The sequence below is a fragment of the Toxotes jaculatrix genome, chromosome 14, assembly GCF_017976425.1.
Source record: "Toxotes jaculatrix isolate fToxJac2 chromosome 14, fToxJac2.pri, whole genome shotgun sequence".
Taxonomy (NCBI): Eukaryota; Metazoa; Chordata; class Actinopteri; family Toxotidae; genus Toxotes; species Toxotes jaculatrix.
Genome location: NC_054407.1, coordinates 22242307 through 22258943, shown reverse-complemented (window position 1 = coordinate 22258943; position 16637 = coordinate 22242307). Strand labels below are relative to the sequence as shown.

Below are 16637 nucleotides of genomic sequence, written 5' to 3'. Positions count from 1 at the left end.
AAGATTTTGTTGTGTTCATTCGGAGGCAAGACATATGTTTGGTTTCACTTTCCAACAATGTTTATTAACTAAGTCTTGTATTCACATTATACAGTGTTGATGGTGAAAAATTAAATTGTCTATCATCCTGAACTGAACTCGTCCATGTGTTGAAGTGCATTTGAGAAGTGATTTGTATTCCTTAAAAACTGTCCATACGACGTGTTTCTAAGAGTCAGTGAAGATTTGTACAGGAAGTCTGTGGCAGTACATGTTGTTCCTCAGTGCTGACCAAAGTGTCTGGTGCCGTCTTCTGTTATTTCTTTTGGAAAAATCCCATAATGGAAGCTTGTTTAGCTCCTTTATTGGCGTTAGCAGACGTTTTCCTCTGACTTTTCTTCTCGTCCTCTTTGTTACTTGCTGGTAGTTTTGCTGGGATGGGATCCTTTGGAGCTTGTTTGTTTGCCTGAACATCATCTTCTGTCTCAGAGTACGACTCACTCTCGTAGCCTTTCTCAGTCACTGTGGGGAATAAAAGATAAACCAGAGTGATTAAATAAGGCAAAAATCAACCAAACTAATACAATACAAAGTTCTTTTAAGTTGTTTTCACACGAGTTTTCAATCCTCCGTCGGTTTTTCATACCAATGCATCCTTCGTCATCCACAAAGGTACGAGATTTCAGGACTCGTCTCCTTTTCCTCGTCTTCATTTCAGAGTGACCCTGCTGTAGAACAAAAACACATGAAAACATGAATGCTCAGTCAGCCATTCAGCATTAAACACACAAAGAAAGTTTCACCAAGACTTTGAGTGGAATAAATGGATTTGGACTGAAACATCGAACACTTACACGTGAATGTGAAACGGACTCGATCTCCTTTTCAGGTCTGGGTGATGGTTCTCTTGTTTCCATCTGCTGTGGAGAATCTGGAATGACTGGACGGGCGAACAAATATGATAAAGTTGATAATAATAATAATGCTTTCTTTTTAATGTCTTGAATTTTTGTACCATTTTTAACTTAAATTTATCATTAAAATACAAAAAGACTGAAAAAAAAAAAAGAATAAAGCGAAGGTGAACAGCTCACCGTCTTCATCACTGCTGTCTGGTTCAGGTTTCTTAATCCTCCGTCTCTTTTTCTTCTCCATTTTTTCCTCCTCGCTGTCAGAATTTTCAATTCGCTTGGTTTTGCTTTAAAAAAAAATTTGACCTTTATTTAAATAAGTTTAAAGCTATTTTTGAATATAGCAAATCAAGTTCATCATTGCTCTACTAAGCACTCACTGAACTCCTTTTACAATAATTTAAATAAATCCATACATTTCTAAGTCGTGACATTCAAGTCATCTATAGACAGGATACGTAAAATCCAAGCAGTGTCTTCAGTACAGTTTTTTGAGCACAAAATCAGCTGATTTCCCACATGACTATGAAAATACACACACACACACACACACACCTCCTGGAGTCTTTCTTAACATCTTTTAGTGATTCCACTGCAGCAGCTTCTTGCTTGTCTTCAGGTTGTGAACTCTGATGTTGCTGCTCTGCTGCACAGGACTGAGCTGCTTCTTCCTCCTTCACTGTTTTGTCAGGTTTTTCTGACAAAGTGAGAAAGAGAAAAGCAATCGGATGCAGTACTACACAGTGATACAGCTTTGTCCCTCATTGTAGAAAACAACACCGTGGAAGCAGAAATCAAACAGCAGCAGCCAGTGAATTTAGAGTTAATATTTCATACAAACATATTGAACTGAATGTGCAGCAAAAAGCACTGCGACTACACTGCTGCAATTCACTGGTAATTTTACTCACTTGCTGTTTGACTCCCAAAGAAGTTCATCATTGGACTGGCCTTTGCAGCTGGTTTGCTTTTGGGGGCATCGATCTGAAATACAAACCACAATTATAAACACCAGTTTATATCTGTGATATATATCTGTGATGGAAATCTTGTGAGCTGGTTAACTTTTGATGGAAGAATTAATGGGACCACAGCACCCACCCTTACATGTGAAGATTTTATCGGGTACCAAATCCTAAACATTAAACCACATTACCCTAAGTCCTGTTGTATATTTCATGCGCTATCTACGTCCTCCCCAAGGGAAGACAGAGTACACCAGTCACGTGACTGTTCACTCCCTCGACTGGAGGCTTGATTAATCATATCTTTCACGACCTTGGTTGCTTATGGCAACTGCTACTGGGGACTGGGCCAGCCTGACTCCATCAGTGTCTTCACAGCTGTCACTGAGGCAAACAATGAAGTGTTGCTCTTAGGGCTTACTTAGTGACATGAGGAGACAGTGCCTAATGCTACCTAAAGACAAATCCTTCTACAAGTCTGTTTTTTTTTTTGTTGGAGAGAGAAATGTAATGAAATGTCACTTACCACAGGTGCATCCTCCTTCTGTTCCGACTTAACCTCTTTGCTGCTGTCCTGGTTCTTGGGAGTAGCTTTATTTGCAAACATTCCCATGATGCCTTTTTGTGGCTTGGTGGATGGTTTTGAAGCTGCATTAGCTTCTCCATTCAGGATAGATTTTTTTGCTGCTGGCTCTGGTGTGGGAGCCCGTTGCATTTCTCTCGTCTGCTGCAGCTCCAGAGAAGACATGGGCACCGCACTGGCACAGCGGATCGCACTGTATCTACAATACAAGTGAAAGGAAATATTCAACTGCTGCCACTTGTAGTCAAAATGCCCACAGAGTACATTTAATTATAAGACAGTTTCCTTATTGTCCATCAACATACTTGCTGCAGTTCTTAAGATTGTCTTTCACAGCATCATAGTCAACGCTGTAGAGGGGGCCGCTGTCTTTCAGTAGAGCTTTCTGGACACTGTAGATGTGGACACTGACTATCAAGCTCATCTTTGCTTTGAAATCTGCAAAATGAAACACCTGAGGTTAGACGCTTCTGCCTCTTCCACGACAGATGATTCGCTAACTACTATCATAAGTAAATAAAAAGTATAATTTTACTTTTGCAATCTAGGGTCTAAAAACAGAAGCAACAAGAGTAAATACTGATTAATGCTCTGGGAAATAAGCTTTACACACCTTCCAACTGCTCTTCTCTTACAACTGACACCTTGTGGCTCTGAAAAGCAAACACGATGTCAATAAAACAAACCAGCAAAGCATTTTTGAACGACCAGAAGGACGTCATGTTTCTCACCGCTTGGCCTTTGTCGACAAACTTCCCCGACACAAGATAGGTGGCGTGGAGCTGAGCTGAACTCTCCTTCCTCTTGTGATCCAGGTAATGGTAGAGCATTCTGAAGACAAGACACACACTTTAACGGTTTCATCACTGTACAATGATTTGCCTACTGACGGACCAAGAGAATATTAATGGGCAACAATTCGACACAAATGGCAAAACTTTACTGGTTCCAGCTTCTTAAATGTCATGATTCGATGCTTTTCTTCATCATACATGAGAATAAATATATTTCAGAAAGGACACTGAATCAGAGAGCTCAGTTATGGCAGACTACATGATGATGCACTGATTGTGAAAGGTAAAAACAACCTGATGTTGTAAAAACAACCCGGCTTCTTTCTTAAATAAATCTTTGGCTTGTTCCTATTTCTATATTTTTTTTATGCCAACAGTCCACAGAGGAGGAGGGACACTCACTGTTTAGCTGTGTTGACATGGACTCCAAGTGTTAGACTCAGCCATTTATAGGTCACCTGGTAAACAGAAAACACATTAAATTTCTCCTGCCACATGAATCAGGAAAGAAGGAGAAAACACTATAAAAGTTTGACATTAGTTGTAAATACAGATTCAAATAAAAATTGATATATTAACAGATTATCCCCACTGCACAGTGTCCTAAACCTACCATGCTAATCTGCCATTCGTTATAACATCTTTGCTTCCATCATTCAGCTCAATAAATTTCCGACAGCCCTGTTGCTTTTTCGAAATCTCAATATTTAACGATTGTTCGACATTTGATAAATCCCTCAGTGTTTCACTGTTTCAAAAACGCAACGGCTGGCGGCTAACGGCGGTAACAAGCTAGTCAACTATAAACTTGACATTTTGTTGAATTTAAGAACTATTATCTGGAAGGTTCATGGCCGAATTGTCCAAAAGACCCATACAAATCGTAAAAACGTGTATATTATACCATGCTGGACACATACGCTGCTCTAAAGAGGAAGCGAATATTAAACAGGCAGTTTTGTGAACGCAATTCAGCGGCTAATTATATCAAGGCTAACCCGGTTCTAACGTTACTACCTTGCCATTACAGCTCCCAGAATGGCGTCTAGACAGGAGACACAAGAGTTCACTTACTATCTTGTTGTGGTCGTTGACAAATTCGTCGATATTATCCAAATAAAGCTCGTCCATTTTGTTTGATTATCCGTGAATGTGGACGTCCTCTTAAACCGATTCAACTGCGCGGGAATGCAGTTTATTTACTTCCTGTGAAATGTCACGTGTTCGCTCTTCTTTCCTGTGAGGCTGCAGGCTGCCCTCTACAGGCCAACACGGGCTACAGCTGTTAGCCGGAGAACAGGTCATTCATTCATTCATTCATTACCATTGGTAAAAAAAAAAAAAAAAAAAAATCTTAGTACTGACCTCACTTTTTCAAATCCCATCACACGGTCAGTAATGTTATGGGACAATGTGGAGCTTCACCACGCTCTTTAAGTCTCAGAGTGGTTTACAGTCCATCCCAGGATGGTGTCACTTTTCCCTCCACCTTACTCTCCATTCCTTGGCCGCACAGAGGAATTATTTTATTCATGGATGTGGCACCAGCCACATAGTTAGATGTCCCTGTTGGACACAGTGATGTCCGGACACATCTGCAGAAGATTGCCAGGACGGATCAGGCTGTAAAAACATTATTTCCCAGGTGTATCACAAGAGAGAACAAAAGGTGTGACGTGTTCTGTTGTATTTGTATCTGTAGCTGTCCTACACAGCTATTTACAGGGAACATTTTGTCCATGTAGAAGTGCTCTACTAAACCAATAACAAACATTTAAGCCTGTTGAATTATATTGCAGGATTTCAGATGTCTAAACTGCCCTGCTTTTTGTTGTGACACGTTGCTTCATTACCATTTTCAGTCAGTCTCATATACACTGCACAGCTTCTGTAAACACTCAAGAGGCAGAACACCAAATGTGTACTCGTGGATGAAAATAGTCCCTAACAAATGCACCATTTACTTCTGTCTGAGTAACATTTGATAAAAAAACAAAACACAAAAACAAACTATAATGTGCAGCTGTTTTAGGAAATTATTGAGCCCTTAAAAAAATTAAACTATATATTTTTCACCCATTTCACAATATTAAACATACACTAACACCAGTCTTGTCATGTATATCTTCTTATGCTAATTTTTTTTTCTTTTTCTTAAGTAGGAAATAACAAATTTACCTTGCTCAAATGTTGTTTTTGAGGATAATATCAATCTACAGAGGAGCATGTAATCCATCGACTGATCTTAATGCATAAAAGATTCAAAGCTGGAGGTAAAGGGGGTTTTTCACTGTGTCGACTGCAAAGCCTTGTCTCTCGGAGCTTTCTGGTTTTAAGGAGCCAGTTCCTTTAAAACTATACTTACAGACAGCACTTGAGGAAATATTTTTTAATCCTAAATATCTCCTGGCTCTGTGACATAGAATTTGTATGATATAACAAGATATTCTGTGGTTAATGAGCTGTATATTGCATGAAAACATCCCTACAGGGAAAGAGATCAGATTTACTGTGGATGAAAATGCATGTGTTGTTTTTCTTGATGAAATGGAAACAGGAATAAAACACTGAAGCAGTTTCCCAGGTGTGAGCAGCATTTTGTTGCCCTTGGATGTGATGATGTGTGTGCACTTTTATTGTAGTACAACCCTTTTTTAAATTTTAGAAGATTTAGAAAACATGGCGCCCACTGCTCAGCTCTAATCTCAGCCTGCACAGTTCCCCACTGCAGACATATCTCTGAACAACACCTTTAACTGTCCTGTCTATCCTTTGAAAATCTTTCCCAACAACAACAACAAAAAAACTGTGACCGGATGTTTCTCCCAATACTCACAGTCGGCGATGTAAACTCATTCTAAAGGCTGAAATATAATTAAAATAAAGGGCTGTGTGCTAAAAGGTTAAATTACCAGGAGGCCTTAGACTCCAGCAACCACCAAACACACACATTCTTCACTCACAAATATTCATTAGTTTAGGTTGTATTGTCTCTGAACTGTGGAGATTCGTTTCAAATGTAAACTGGCTGGCTTTTTTAACAGAAAATGCTGACTGAGAGTCAAGGCACAAGAATTAAAGATTATTAAATGCTTCATGGATAATCATCACTACTTTTAATGTGTTTTAAACAGAGAAACTAACCGGCCAGGAAATGGAAATAGGCGGAGCTCCAGCAGCAGTCGGCAGAGAAAAAGAGGCTCCTCTTCAGGCTGCAGGGAAGAGATCAGCAGCAGTTATCAGCCCACTGAAACACAGTCAATGTAAATTTTAAACTTTAATGAGCTGTTGTGACAGATTTATTCAGGAGGGACAATATTGATATATAAGACTCATCATCGATTGTAGGTTTTCCAAGCAAATCACTGGTCAACATGAGGGCTTCCTATCGTCTATTAAACATGAGTCGGATTTGCCTTGGTAGCCTCAAACTAATCACTTCTATGTTGGTCAGCACATGTTTGGTCTGTCTATATACTATACTATAACAATGTTCAGACATGGTTTTCTGAGTATATATATAGAGACAAAATGGATTCTGGGATGGACAATACAACATCACAGTAGCATGATAAATGCTGCTGTCGGCTGAGTACATTATGTTAAGGGAACATATGGAAGTGGTTAACTGCTTGTCACACCTGGACGTGTTGATGAGAGTCAGGGGTACTTGCAGGTTTTATACACAGACATAATTTCACACCATGGAAATGGGAGTGTCATCATCATCACATGTGAAAAAAGTTATAGAAAGAAAGTCTCAGAGGATGCTGTCAGCGTCGGTCGGGGTTGAAGACCACAAGTCTGAAAAAAAAAAGAAAAAAAAAGTGAGGTTGTAGAGATAGAAAGACGAGATGATACCAGGCCTCCGCAGCCTGCTACCATCTCAGCTTGAGGTTAGAGGCTCAAGGCTACGTTTGATGCTCACACAAAAGAATCACCCACTGAACTGTCAGTGGTTGAGTTGCATTGTGGGTAATGCAGGTGCCAGTTTTTGACAAGAAAGAATAACACATGGAATAAAAAAAGATGACACCTCTGCTGCAGCTTCATCGATTTTGATGTGTCTTTTTTTTTAATCAGCAGAGGAACACAATGTTAAATTAAAGTTCTTATTATTCAGATTTTAGCTTGTGTGATTATTTCAGTCCAGAAAGTGAAAAAAAATAGCACAAAGGTAACCACAGTCACAACGAAGTTAGTGGACTGGGCTGCCAGGTGTTCCTATTATTTCTTATTACAGTCCCTGTTCTGTAAGTTGTCAGTGTTTATTTTCCGTCTCAGTGAAGCAGAGAGGAAACGCGTCAGCATGACAGCCGTTTCACTGCAACATCTAATAGTTTTACTAAAACTATTATAAGAATTTTATCTCTTCTGTTCTCTCCGCAGCCGGCAACACGAGCCATCATTCCCTCTCTCTCTCTCTCTCTCTCTCTCTCACACGCCCACACAGAAGTTTGGTGGCTGAAATGTTAATCTTCGGTGAATGTTTGAACTTGTTTATCTTCCCCGTGTGTTGTGACCCACCAATCTAAAATCTAAAGCCCATGTTAAAGAAGCTGCAGACAAACATCATGCAGCAATTTCCAAAGGAGAATTAGAACTAGAATCACATTGAGGCAAAGCACAAAGTCGACTTTTGCCATGCGGACACTCACAAAAGCAGCAGTATTCCTCTTAGAAATGAATCTGATGAGATCTTTGATGTCTGGTCTGGGTTAAACCCTGATAATGGATTCTTTTATCAGTTTTATCCTGGTGTAAGAAGGCAGATGCAAAGCATTTGGCCAAGGGAAAAAAACCTTTCTTTTATTCTGATGTGTAAATATCTTTTATCTTGGAGAAACTTGCAACATTTTCCCTTTTCCCCCGCCGTGCTCTGGTCTCTGATATCACATTCTGACTGCTGTGGTGCATCAGATCCACAGAGAGATACCTGCTTTTAAAGAAATGCATAGGGAATATATTAGATATCTCTCATGCTGCCTACACATGCATTTCAGAGGCCTTTGCTCTTCAACGGGCTTTAGGATTCCATCAACAGAAAATTCTGATTGGTTTTAAGGTTTAAAACCTCCAAACGCCAGCTGCTCCGAGGGAAAGTTATCTGCTTAAATCCGAAAGCTGCCGATTTCCTCAACTGAGCAGCAGCAGTCACTCCGCCCATCACAGCGCTCAGGGAAGCAGACACGTGTGAAATAACATGCAGAGATCAGATACATGCAGAAACACAGCAAACAAGTGACATGCTGTGTAGCCTCCTACAGATGTCTGGCTCAGAAGCTCAGACTCTTTTTCATGTCAGGAACCTCACACTGATCTGCTTCAGACCACAGACCACTGTTTGATGAGATATTTTCCTCACAAACACCAACCGAGAGGACTGTTGTCATTAGATATGATGTTAGATCTGAATTGTGATTGTCTTCGCTGCAGATGGGGGAGGGGGGGGGGGGGGGGGGGTTACAGTAACAGTGAGAGATGTTAAATTTATCATTAAACTTTTTTTTAGAGATTCTCTCTGCATGCTACTACACAGCGCCAGAATAAAGAAATACAACTGTTAGTCATTTTTATGAAGGAAGGAGTATGAAAAGAAACCCTTCAAGGACATCCCTTTTTTTTTGGGAAACGCTTTAAAATGGTGATTCTCCCAAATAACAAAAAGCATACTTTCTCATTTATGTCACATGGTATCTACAGCCATGCTGATAGTTTTGGTTGTCCAAGTTTTGAGATTGCTGCCTCCACAGCGGCACAATAGAGATGAATTTTGTCTGTGCAAATGTGTTTCCTCATTTGCACAGCACAATCCACAGCAAACAAAAACCTGTTTCTTTTACAGAAAATATAGAAAGAAAATAGTTCAAATGAAAATGGCTGACAGGGCGTCTGCACTGTGTTGTTGTTGATTTAAATTCCAATTCCAAATGTCTGTTTTTGTGTAATTTTGGTGATGCCAACATTAAATAAATCACCTGTCAGTCAGGAGCTAAACTGTTCTAAAGTCAGCCCACAGTTTTGTAAGAGAGCAGCTGAATCATGCTGAGGAGCAAAGCACACATAAGAAATACTAAATTATGAAAGGTTCTCTAAGGTCACAGGCACCGGTTTCAGTTGTGGAGCATCCAATTTTTCATGGACAGAAAGCTCAAGCTACATTTCTCTATGACACTGTCGTTACTGTTTGCATCCAAAATCATGTCCCTTTCCTTATCGAAACACCTGCTCTTTGCTTGAACAATGATGCTTATTGAGCTTCCAATTGGGAAAACAACTTACTGGAATCCTTGTCTCACATCGTTTATAGTGATTTCACCTGATCAATAATCAAATTAAATGTTTAGTTGGTTTCAGTAATTTCAGTAGTTAGAGTGTTGCCTAACAGTAGCTGTTGGGCGTGAGACTATCAATCACTGAAGGATTCGACCCTGATGTGAACCACTTGGCTGCTTCCACTCTGAATTAAAATCAACCAGTGTGGATGTCACAGACTCTGTGTACTCTTTATATGATGAGCAGATTCTTCTATCAACACTGAAATTAGACGGTAGCTGTTGCTGTTGGTCCTCCACAGAGAGGCTGTCATGGCAGCGCCCCAGGCCCAGTGTCAGGCTCTGTCAGAGGGGGCGATCATTAGCTTCCTCCCCGAGGAGCTGTTCCCCTCTCAGCATCTGCTCCACTTCACCCTCAGCCCTTTGTGGCTCCTGCTGATAAGGCCAAGCTAATATCTGCTCAGTCTTAGGCTGCATGGGAAATAATAAACACAGGCTGAGCCGCTGTCCATTCCATCAGGACGACCGAAACTGAATCTAGCCCCCAGGCTATTGTTATTCCACAACAGAGGAGAGTGTATGCACAGCTGAAATCCTGGCCAGATGTTTGAAACAAAACATGAGACAGTGAAAGGGTGACAGATTGACTCAGTGGTCACAATAGATGTCCCATAACCAAAATGTCACGGTTTCAAACCCAGCTACGTCCAGACTGCTAAAATGTCCTTGAGAAAACTATACATCATTCTGAGCTGAAAGGTGAAAATGAAATGTGACCAAAACTACCTAAGTATGAATCTTTAACCCATCACAGGTAAACCTAACACAACACTGCCCACACGAGTGACCAGCAACAAAATCCAGCTGCGTTAGAAACACGTTTAATCAGCTCACCAGTTAGTTTTACTGTGGATGAAACCCTGAACCATGTTTGATTAGATTTGTGGTAAAGAACTGATCCATGTGATTATTAGTTTAGTGCTGAAGAGGTTGATTTCTGGAAGATGTCTGGCCACAAAGGTTCAGTCTCAAGCTTCACTGAGTCACACAAAGTGTATTAACATAATTTCTTCATGAAGAAACTGGTCCTCTGTCTGCTTGTCTGTAATGTAATATTTCCACATTTGTTTAGATTTCATGAAGCAGTGGTGTGTAAAAACATCCTCAGAGACACGAGAATGAAAGGAAAAAGATAATCTCCATGGTGTAATACACACATACACACACTACCCAACCATCCACACAACCACTCCGCTGACTCCTGCAACCAGTTCTTAATGATAATCATTCTCTCCAATCATTAAAACAATCACACACACACACAATTTGCTCAGACATTGCCTTGGTTTCCATTCATTGTTGACAGCCTAACTCAAACCTCTATTCACACCTTGCCCCTAACCTTAACCAGGACCTGAGAAATGATGCTTCCCCTCATTAGGACCAGACAGTGGTCCCCACTGAGGACTACCGGTCCTGGCATGGTCTGTGTTTACACCCAAAAAGGTTCCAAAGATACACCAAAAACACAAATTCACACACACACATGCACTTTGAGCCCGACAGGCTTCTCTGCTGACTCCTGCTACCAGATCTGCATGATGATTACACTCCCCACAGTGAGCTGCATGTCAACACTCTGCACGTTGACATGCAGCTCACTCATCCAGAATCGAATGAAAAAGGAGAAAGTCTGACTCAGATCTGTCTGCACACAGCGCAGTGTGGCTACAGCTGCTTCATACTACGACTACAAAGCACCGTGGGAGGCCACACACAGCGTGAATCTGCTCTGTGGGGTGGAGGGTGGTGATGGGGAAGACTCCCACAGTTATGTGTTCGTGCCACCTGAGAACTTAAGATGTTGATTTCCAGTTTTACTGTAATTTACACACTGAACATTTTCTGTAGGGATGCACCGAAATGAAAATTCTTGGCTGAAACCGAAAACCGAAAATGAGGAAACCAAGGCCGAAAACCCAAACACCTAAACACAGAAAGAAATTATTTTGCCAATTATTAGTACCATTGCATTTATGGCTATGACTGTGTACTAACCTCATTAAAATTACAAGGCATTGCGATTACATAAATTAATATGAATGTTTCAAAGAATAAATCAATTTAAACAAGATTGTAAAATTAAATATGTTCTCATAAAAACACAAAGTGCATATAAGTCAAGTGCATTTTAAAATTTTCGCTGTAGGACTACAACATAATAGTGTGTCAAAACAAAGTTTGCCATAGTCCATATGTTAACCGTAGGTCTTTAACAACAACACATGTACCAAGAGTTGCAGCGCTTTAAGTTTTAAACTTCCTTACCTTTAAAAAAACGTCCGCCACAGACGGAGTGGGCGTGGCTCGGAGGGGTTTTCCTTTTCTGCGCAGCATTCCTCAGCACAGCGACCGAGATGTTTGGATTTCAGGTGTAAATTAAACCCGACGTGGAGAAATTCTCTGCAGATGCGCCCCCTCTTCAAATTTCGACAATACGTTTTGCAAATCGCTAAACGTGTGTCTTTCTCAGATTTACCAAAACACGTCCACACCGCGGACACGTTGGCCTTTCCAGACACGCTCGTACAGGCCGCTGTTTTCGCTTGCGTCATCACAACATCCGGTTTCGGCAGTGTTGTTTCAGTGATAAAAGTTTTTCGGCCGAAAACCGAAAATGCACTTTTGGGCCAATTTGGCCGAAAATTCGGTGCATCCCTAATTTTCTGTTCTGAAAAAGAAATGGGAATATTACTTCTGCAACACTGGACACCCAGAAAACCACTGAACAACAACACTGTTTATTGTTTTATGGACACAAAGGGCAGCAGTGAGCATATTACTGCTGTTCATGACTGGTGTGAGGTGAAAATGGCTTTGCAGCCAAGCTTATTTTAAGACTGACACAAATAGGATTCAGAGGAAATAACTGATAGTTGTAACATACAACAAATGCCACCTTTGTGATGCTAACAAAACGATAATAACCACGCCGTGAGAAGACTGATGAGAAGCTGTCATCGGTGCAGCAAAGCCAGGCTGGTCTGACAGGTCTGTGGTGCTTCAGGCTGCTTTATAAAGAATTTGATTTTACAGGCACTTGAATGCCATTTGCAAATTTGAATATTCATTTTCTGAATGGATTATTAAAGGCCAAATTGACCCTGACTAAACTGAGTCTTTGAAATTCACGGTCTCAGTCCTCTGTTTAATAAATGATAATTTAATGCTCAGCGTAGCTCCACTCGCCGTCTTCGCTAACTGAAACTTACTTCACCGTGAAATCCAGTGACCTCTGCTCCATTAGCTGAATGTTCGTCTGTGTGTGTGTCATTTAGCCCGGTGGTTGTAAATGTCCTTGGTAGTAACTTGCTTTCAGAATTCTTTGCTTGCAGGAATGATGGGCTGTACATAAAGTGAGAGAAAGATCTCTTCTCAACCTTCAGTGTTCTCTCAGTGTTTCTCTTTAGATTCTTTTAAAGTGAGATAAAAAAAAAAAAAAGTTTTATGTTCACTTTTCCAAGGCTTTGTTGAAGCAATAGTACGTCTATTTAGAGTTAAACATTCAAATATGGTATTTCTGGCTTCTCAGTAACACATGTTCAGTTACTTGGTTTATACTTTTAAACCAGACCAGTGTGGGCGGCAGATGAGGCAATGGATTCAAGAGGACTGTGTTTTACTGTGTTTCTATTGCCACAGTCACAGGTTGTCATTGGACTAATTTGACAAACTGACTGGCTCCCAAACGTCAGCTCAAGGCAGGTCTCACCTAACATGAGCCTGTCAGAGGGGAAAGGCCAGAGAGAGAGAGGGGAAAGAAGGAGATATGAAAACACCAGAGTTGGCTTTTTTCTTGAGACCTTGATTTATTCTAGTTTACTTCCAAGTAAATGTCAGTGATTGTATTTTGTGGCCTGCTTGTAGCTGGTATGGCCAGAGGGTGGTAATTAAATCCTTTTTATCAGTAGTTAGTTGAGCAGATTGTGCAGTTTCATACAAATGTTGCACAAACATTTCTCTGATGTAGAGCTGCTCTGAAAGCACAATAATGCTGTGACTGAATCAAACCAGAGTTTAGATTAAAGCTGTAGACCTCACATCCATTTACTCTTAATCTCAGAAAGTTGCTTTAAAGCAGTGGCACCAGTGAATTGCTTTTTTTTGTTTTGTTTTGTTTGGTTGTCTTTATTTTTCTTCGACTTGTTTGTTCAACAATAGCTTTAATTTATCTAGAGCACCTTGTTAGCCTCACAAACCTTCACACTCAATGAACACCAATAGTGATAAATGAAAGAGACACTGCCATTGCATTACGACTGCAGATGTAGTTTAAAAACACAGATTACTGATAGAGGTCTAAGGCTGTTAATCACCTCCTATGGATTACATGAGCTCAAGTCAGAATATGTTCTGACTGCATATAAACCGTAAGTGTCCGGGACTCACAGACCTGGAGTTACAAGCTTTTCGCCATCAACAATTGGCTTTGCAGGTAGCCGGGTGAGTAACTTGGCAAACATTGGAAGGCATTTCCTGTTACATTTTAAACACTGGCAGAAGCTCCCATCTGCAGAAACTATCAATGAGAACGTCTGCAGCTGTGTGTTATTCTGTTGTTTTAGGTGACAGAGCTCATGAATGTCTGCAAGCTGTAGCAGGGACACAGATCGGTGCTAGAAGGCACAATATCAGAGCAATGCTAACCAACATGCCTGAGGGTGCAGCTGTCTCCATCAAGGGCAAATAAGAGAAGAAATTAGCATAAAGTGTCAAGAATCAGCTCAGCCATTTGTCGCCACGCTTCTACTGCACACTGTCTGCGGTAAATGTATTCACTGCATAAAACGACACCAGGACAAACACGGCCTCTTAAAATTGGGGCTTCAAGGCTGAATGGATATTTTGCTTTGCTTTGCTTTTGTTTTGTTGTGTTTTTCAAAGACAGTGGGAGCAGTTAAACCTCATCTGGAGTCATTAAATAAATCCTGCAGATCGCTGCAGCATCTGCTAACACAGCATGCTTGGTTAGATCAGTGAGCTTCCGGCTCCGCGGGGACACTACCGAATAAAAGCAGGAGGAAACGGCGCGTTGTGATTTCACATGCTCAGTTAAGTTTGTCCACCGTGTCGGCTTCGAGCTTCGCTGTCTTGCCTGATTACTCCCAACAAGTTCCACGTCTCCAGTCATTTACCGTCAACAAGTTCCAGTGGAAAAGATCACACGCTTTGATTTCTGGAGTCATTTGCATAATAGCTGCCCCTCTGTCGCCATCAGCCTCTGGAGACAAAACAGATTCTTTTTGCTCTTTCCTCTATCCTGTAATTTCTACCAGGATCTCAAACCGTGCAGTGTAGAAGAGAGAGGACTGTTCTATTTGTTAGCTCCTGTTACAAATCAGCCTGAAACCTGTTGCCTGTGAGGATGGAGGAGGTGTGCTGGCAGAAAAACTGGAGATGTCTGTGTTTGTTGAGCTGCTTTGGGAGGAAAAGACAATGTTTTCTTCATGTTTCCATCACTAATCATTGTCTGACTGAATCCTTCCAGAGAGAAACACAACAGTCCTGGAAAACAGAGCAGAGTGAATTGTGGGGGAATCCTTTTCCTGCGTGTAATGCAAGTTAACAGGTTTAACTGCAGAGCTGAGAATAATGCTGGGATGCTGCAGGATGGAAAGAAAAACAGCAGAGATGCTGAGAGACAAAGACGGGCAGTCACTCTGAGTTATGCTAATTTCCAGGAGCTGTTTCCCGTAATCGTTTCCATTGTAGATTGTGGTGTAATTGTGCTGCTGTTTGCTGCTGATAAACCTTTGGAAGAGTCCGGTCTCCACTGGATTCTATCAGGAGGCCGTCAGACAGAAAGTCTTGGCTCAGACAGGAAGCCAGGAGGTTTCTTTGGTAGCAGTAGTTTTTCCTCTTTGTCTCTGCACCAACAAGATGACACAGAGTGTGAAGAGAAGACAGAGGCAGCAGACAGAGACGGAGATCAACACCTCAGTGTCATCATATGTACATGCTGCTCACTGGACTCTCTTATCTGCAGCAGCTCACAGCACTGAGAGCGCACAGACTCTAAGTTTAGATGGTCCCAGTGGAAATAAAACCACTGATCGTAGAGGAGACGCTCCACCCGCTGAGCTTCACAGGACTTCTGTATCTGTGGCTCCATCAAAAACGTTTCTAAAGTTTGATCTCTGGTTATCTAAAGTTTTAGCACTGAAGGGCTGAATGCAGGCAAAGAGGGAAATAATCCAGAAATGTGGCTAAAGGTAGGATATTTGTTCTACGAAACTACAGAGCGTGGGCACAGTAGACTTTAGTAGTTTCCATCCGAGATCTACTTGTGGGAGATGAGAGAAGAAACAAGTATTTTAAAACTATTCAGTTTTATGTTAGTAGTAAATCAGTGGGGACGTAACATGAAAGGTGAGAATTATCGCTCAACTCCAGAGTTCCCCTTAGCTCTATGAAGTATTTTTGTGTGTCTAAAACCTGAATTAACTCAGGTTTGAGCAGATGTTATAACTTTCTGATATGATTTATGCTGCCTCTGTCTCTTTTGGCCAATCAAGAACCAGCATTACATTGCACAATAGTTCTCCGTTTGATCCAATCAGGCCATGAAAATATTTCTGTCTGAAATGTGGTAATAGACAAAATAATGCCTGCACACTGCTGTCTTCCTCTCAGTTCTTCTTTCATTATTTGTGGATGTAAATGAAAACGTTTTGACCACAGATGATCTTCTTCAGGTGAAGGTGAACGATGTGAACACAGCGGTGACTCTTTGAGGTTATGACTGAAATGTCCTGCAGTTACTACAAATAAGCAGCAACTTCCCCCGAATCCTTAACATCCAGTGTCTGAGACTGTTTGGTTTGAGGATCTCCTACTCTGATTTCATTTTAAGGACAAATAATTAATCTGCTTCCTATATGTCTTCGCTTTAATCCTAATAAATTGAGTTCATCCTTTGCACATGACCTGAACATGTTAGTAAAAGTAAAATGTTAACTGATTGGTATTTAATTAAATTCACAACCCTAAATCAAAACTTCCTCACAGTCTTGTCCTCACCTCTTTATGCATTCAGTCACTTTTAAATCCAATCAGGGGTTTTAAGGCAA

General features: G+C 40.9%; 1 protein-coding gene across 1 annotated transcript; it reads right to left on the bottom strand.

The window, feature by feature from the left end:
- Positions 1-48: 48 nt before the first annotated feature.
- Positions 49-4433, bottom strand: pold3 (polymerase (DNA-directed), delta 3, accessory subunit). Its single transcript, XM_041055411.1, has 12 exons — positions 4307-4433; positions 3635-3690; positions 3170-3269; positions 3052-3091; positions 2744-2876; positions 2382-2637; positions 1802-1874; positions 1446-1587; positions 1074-1177; positions 834-919; positions 626-707; positions 49-501 (listed from the first exon to the last, which is right to left on the bottom strand). The coding sequence occupies exons 1-12, from the start codon at positions 4361-4363 to the stop codon at positions 296-298; spliced, it is 1335 nt and encodes a 444-aa protein (XP_040911345.1). The 5' UTR covers positions 4364-4433; the 3' UTR covers positions 49-295.
- Positions 4434-16637: the final 12204 nt, after the last annotated feature.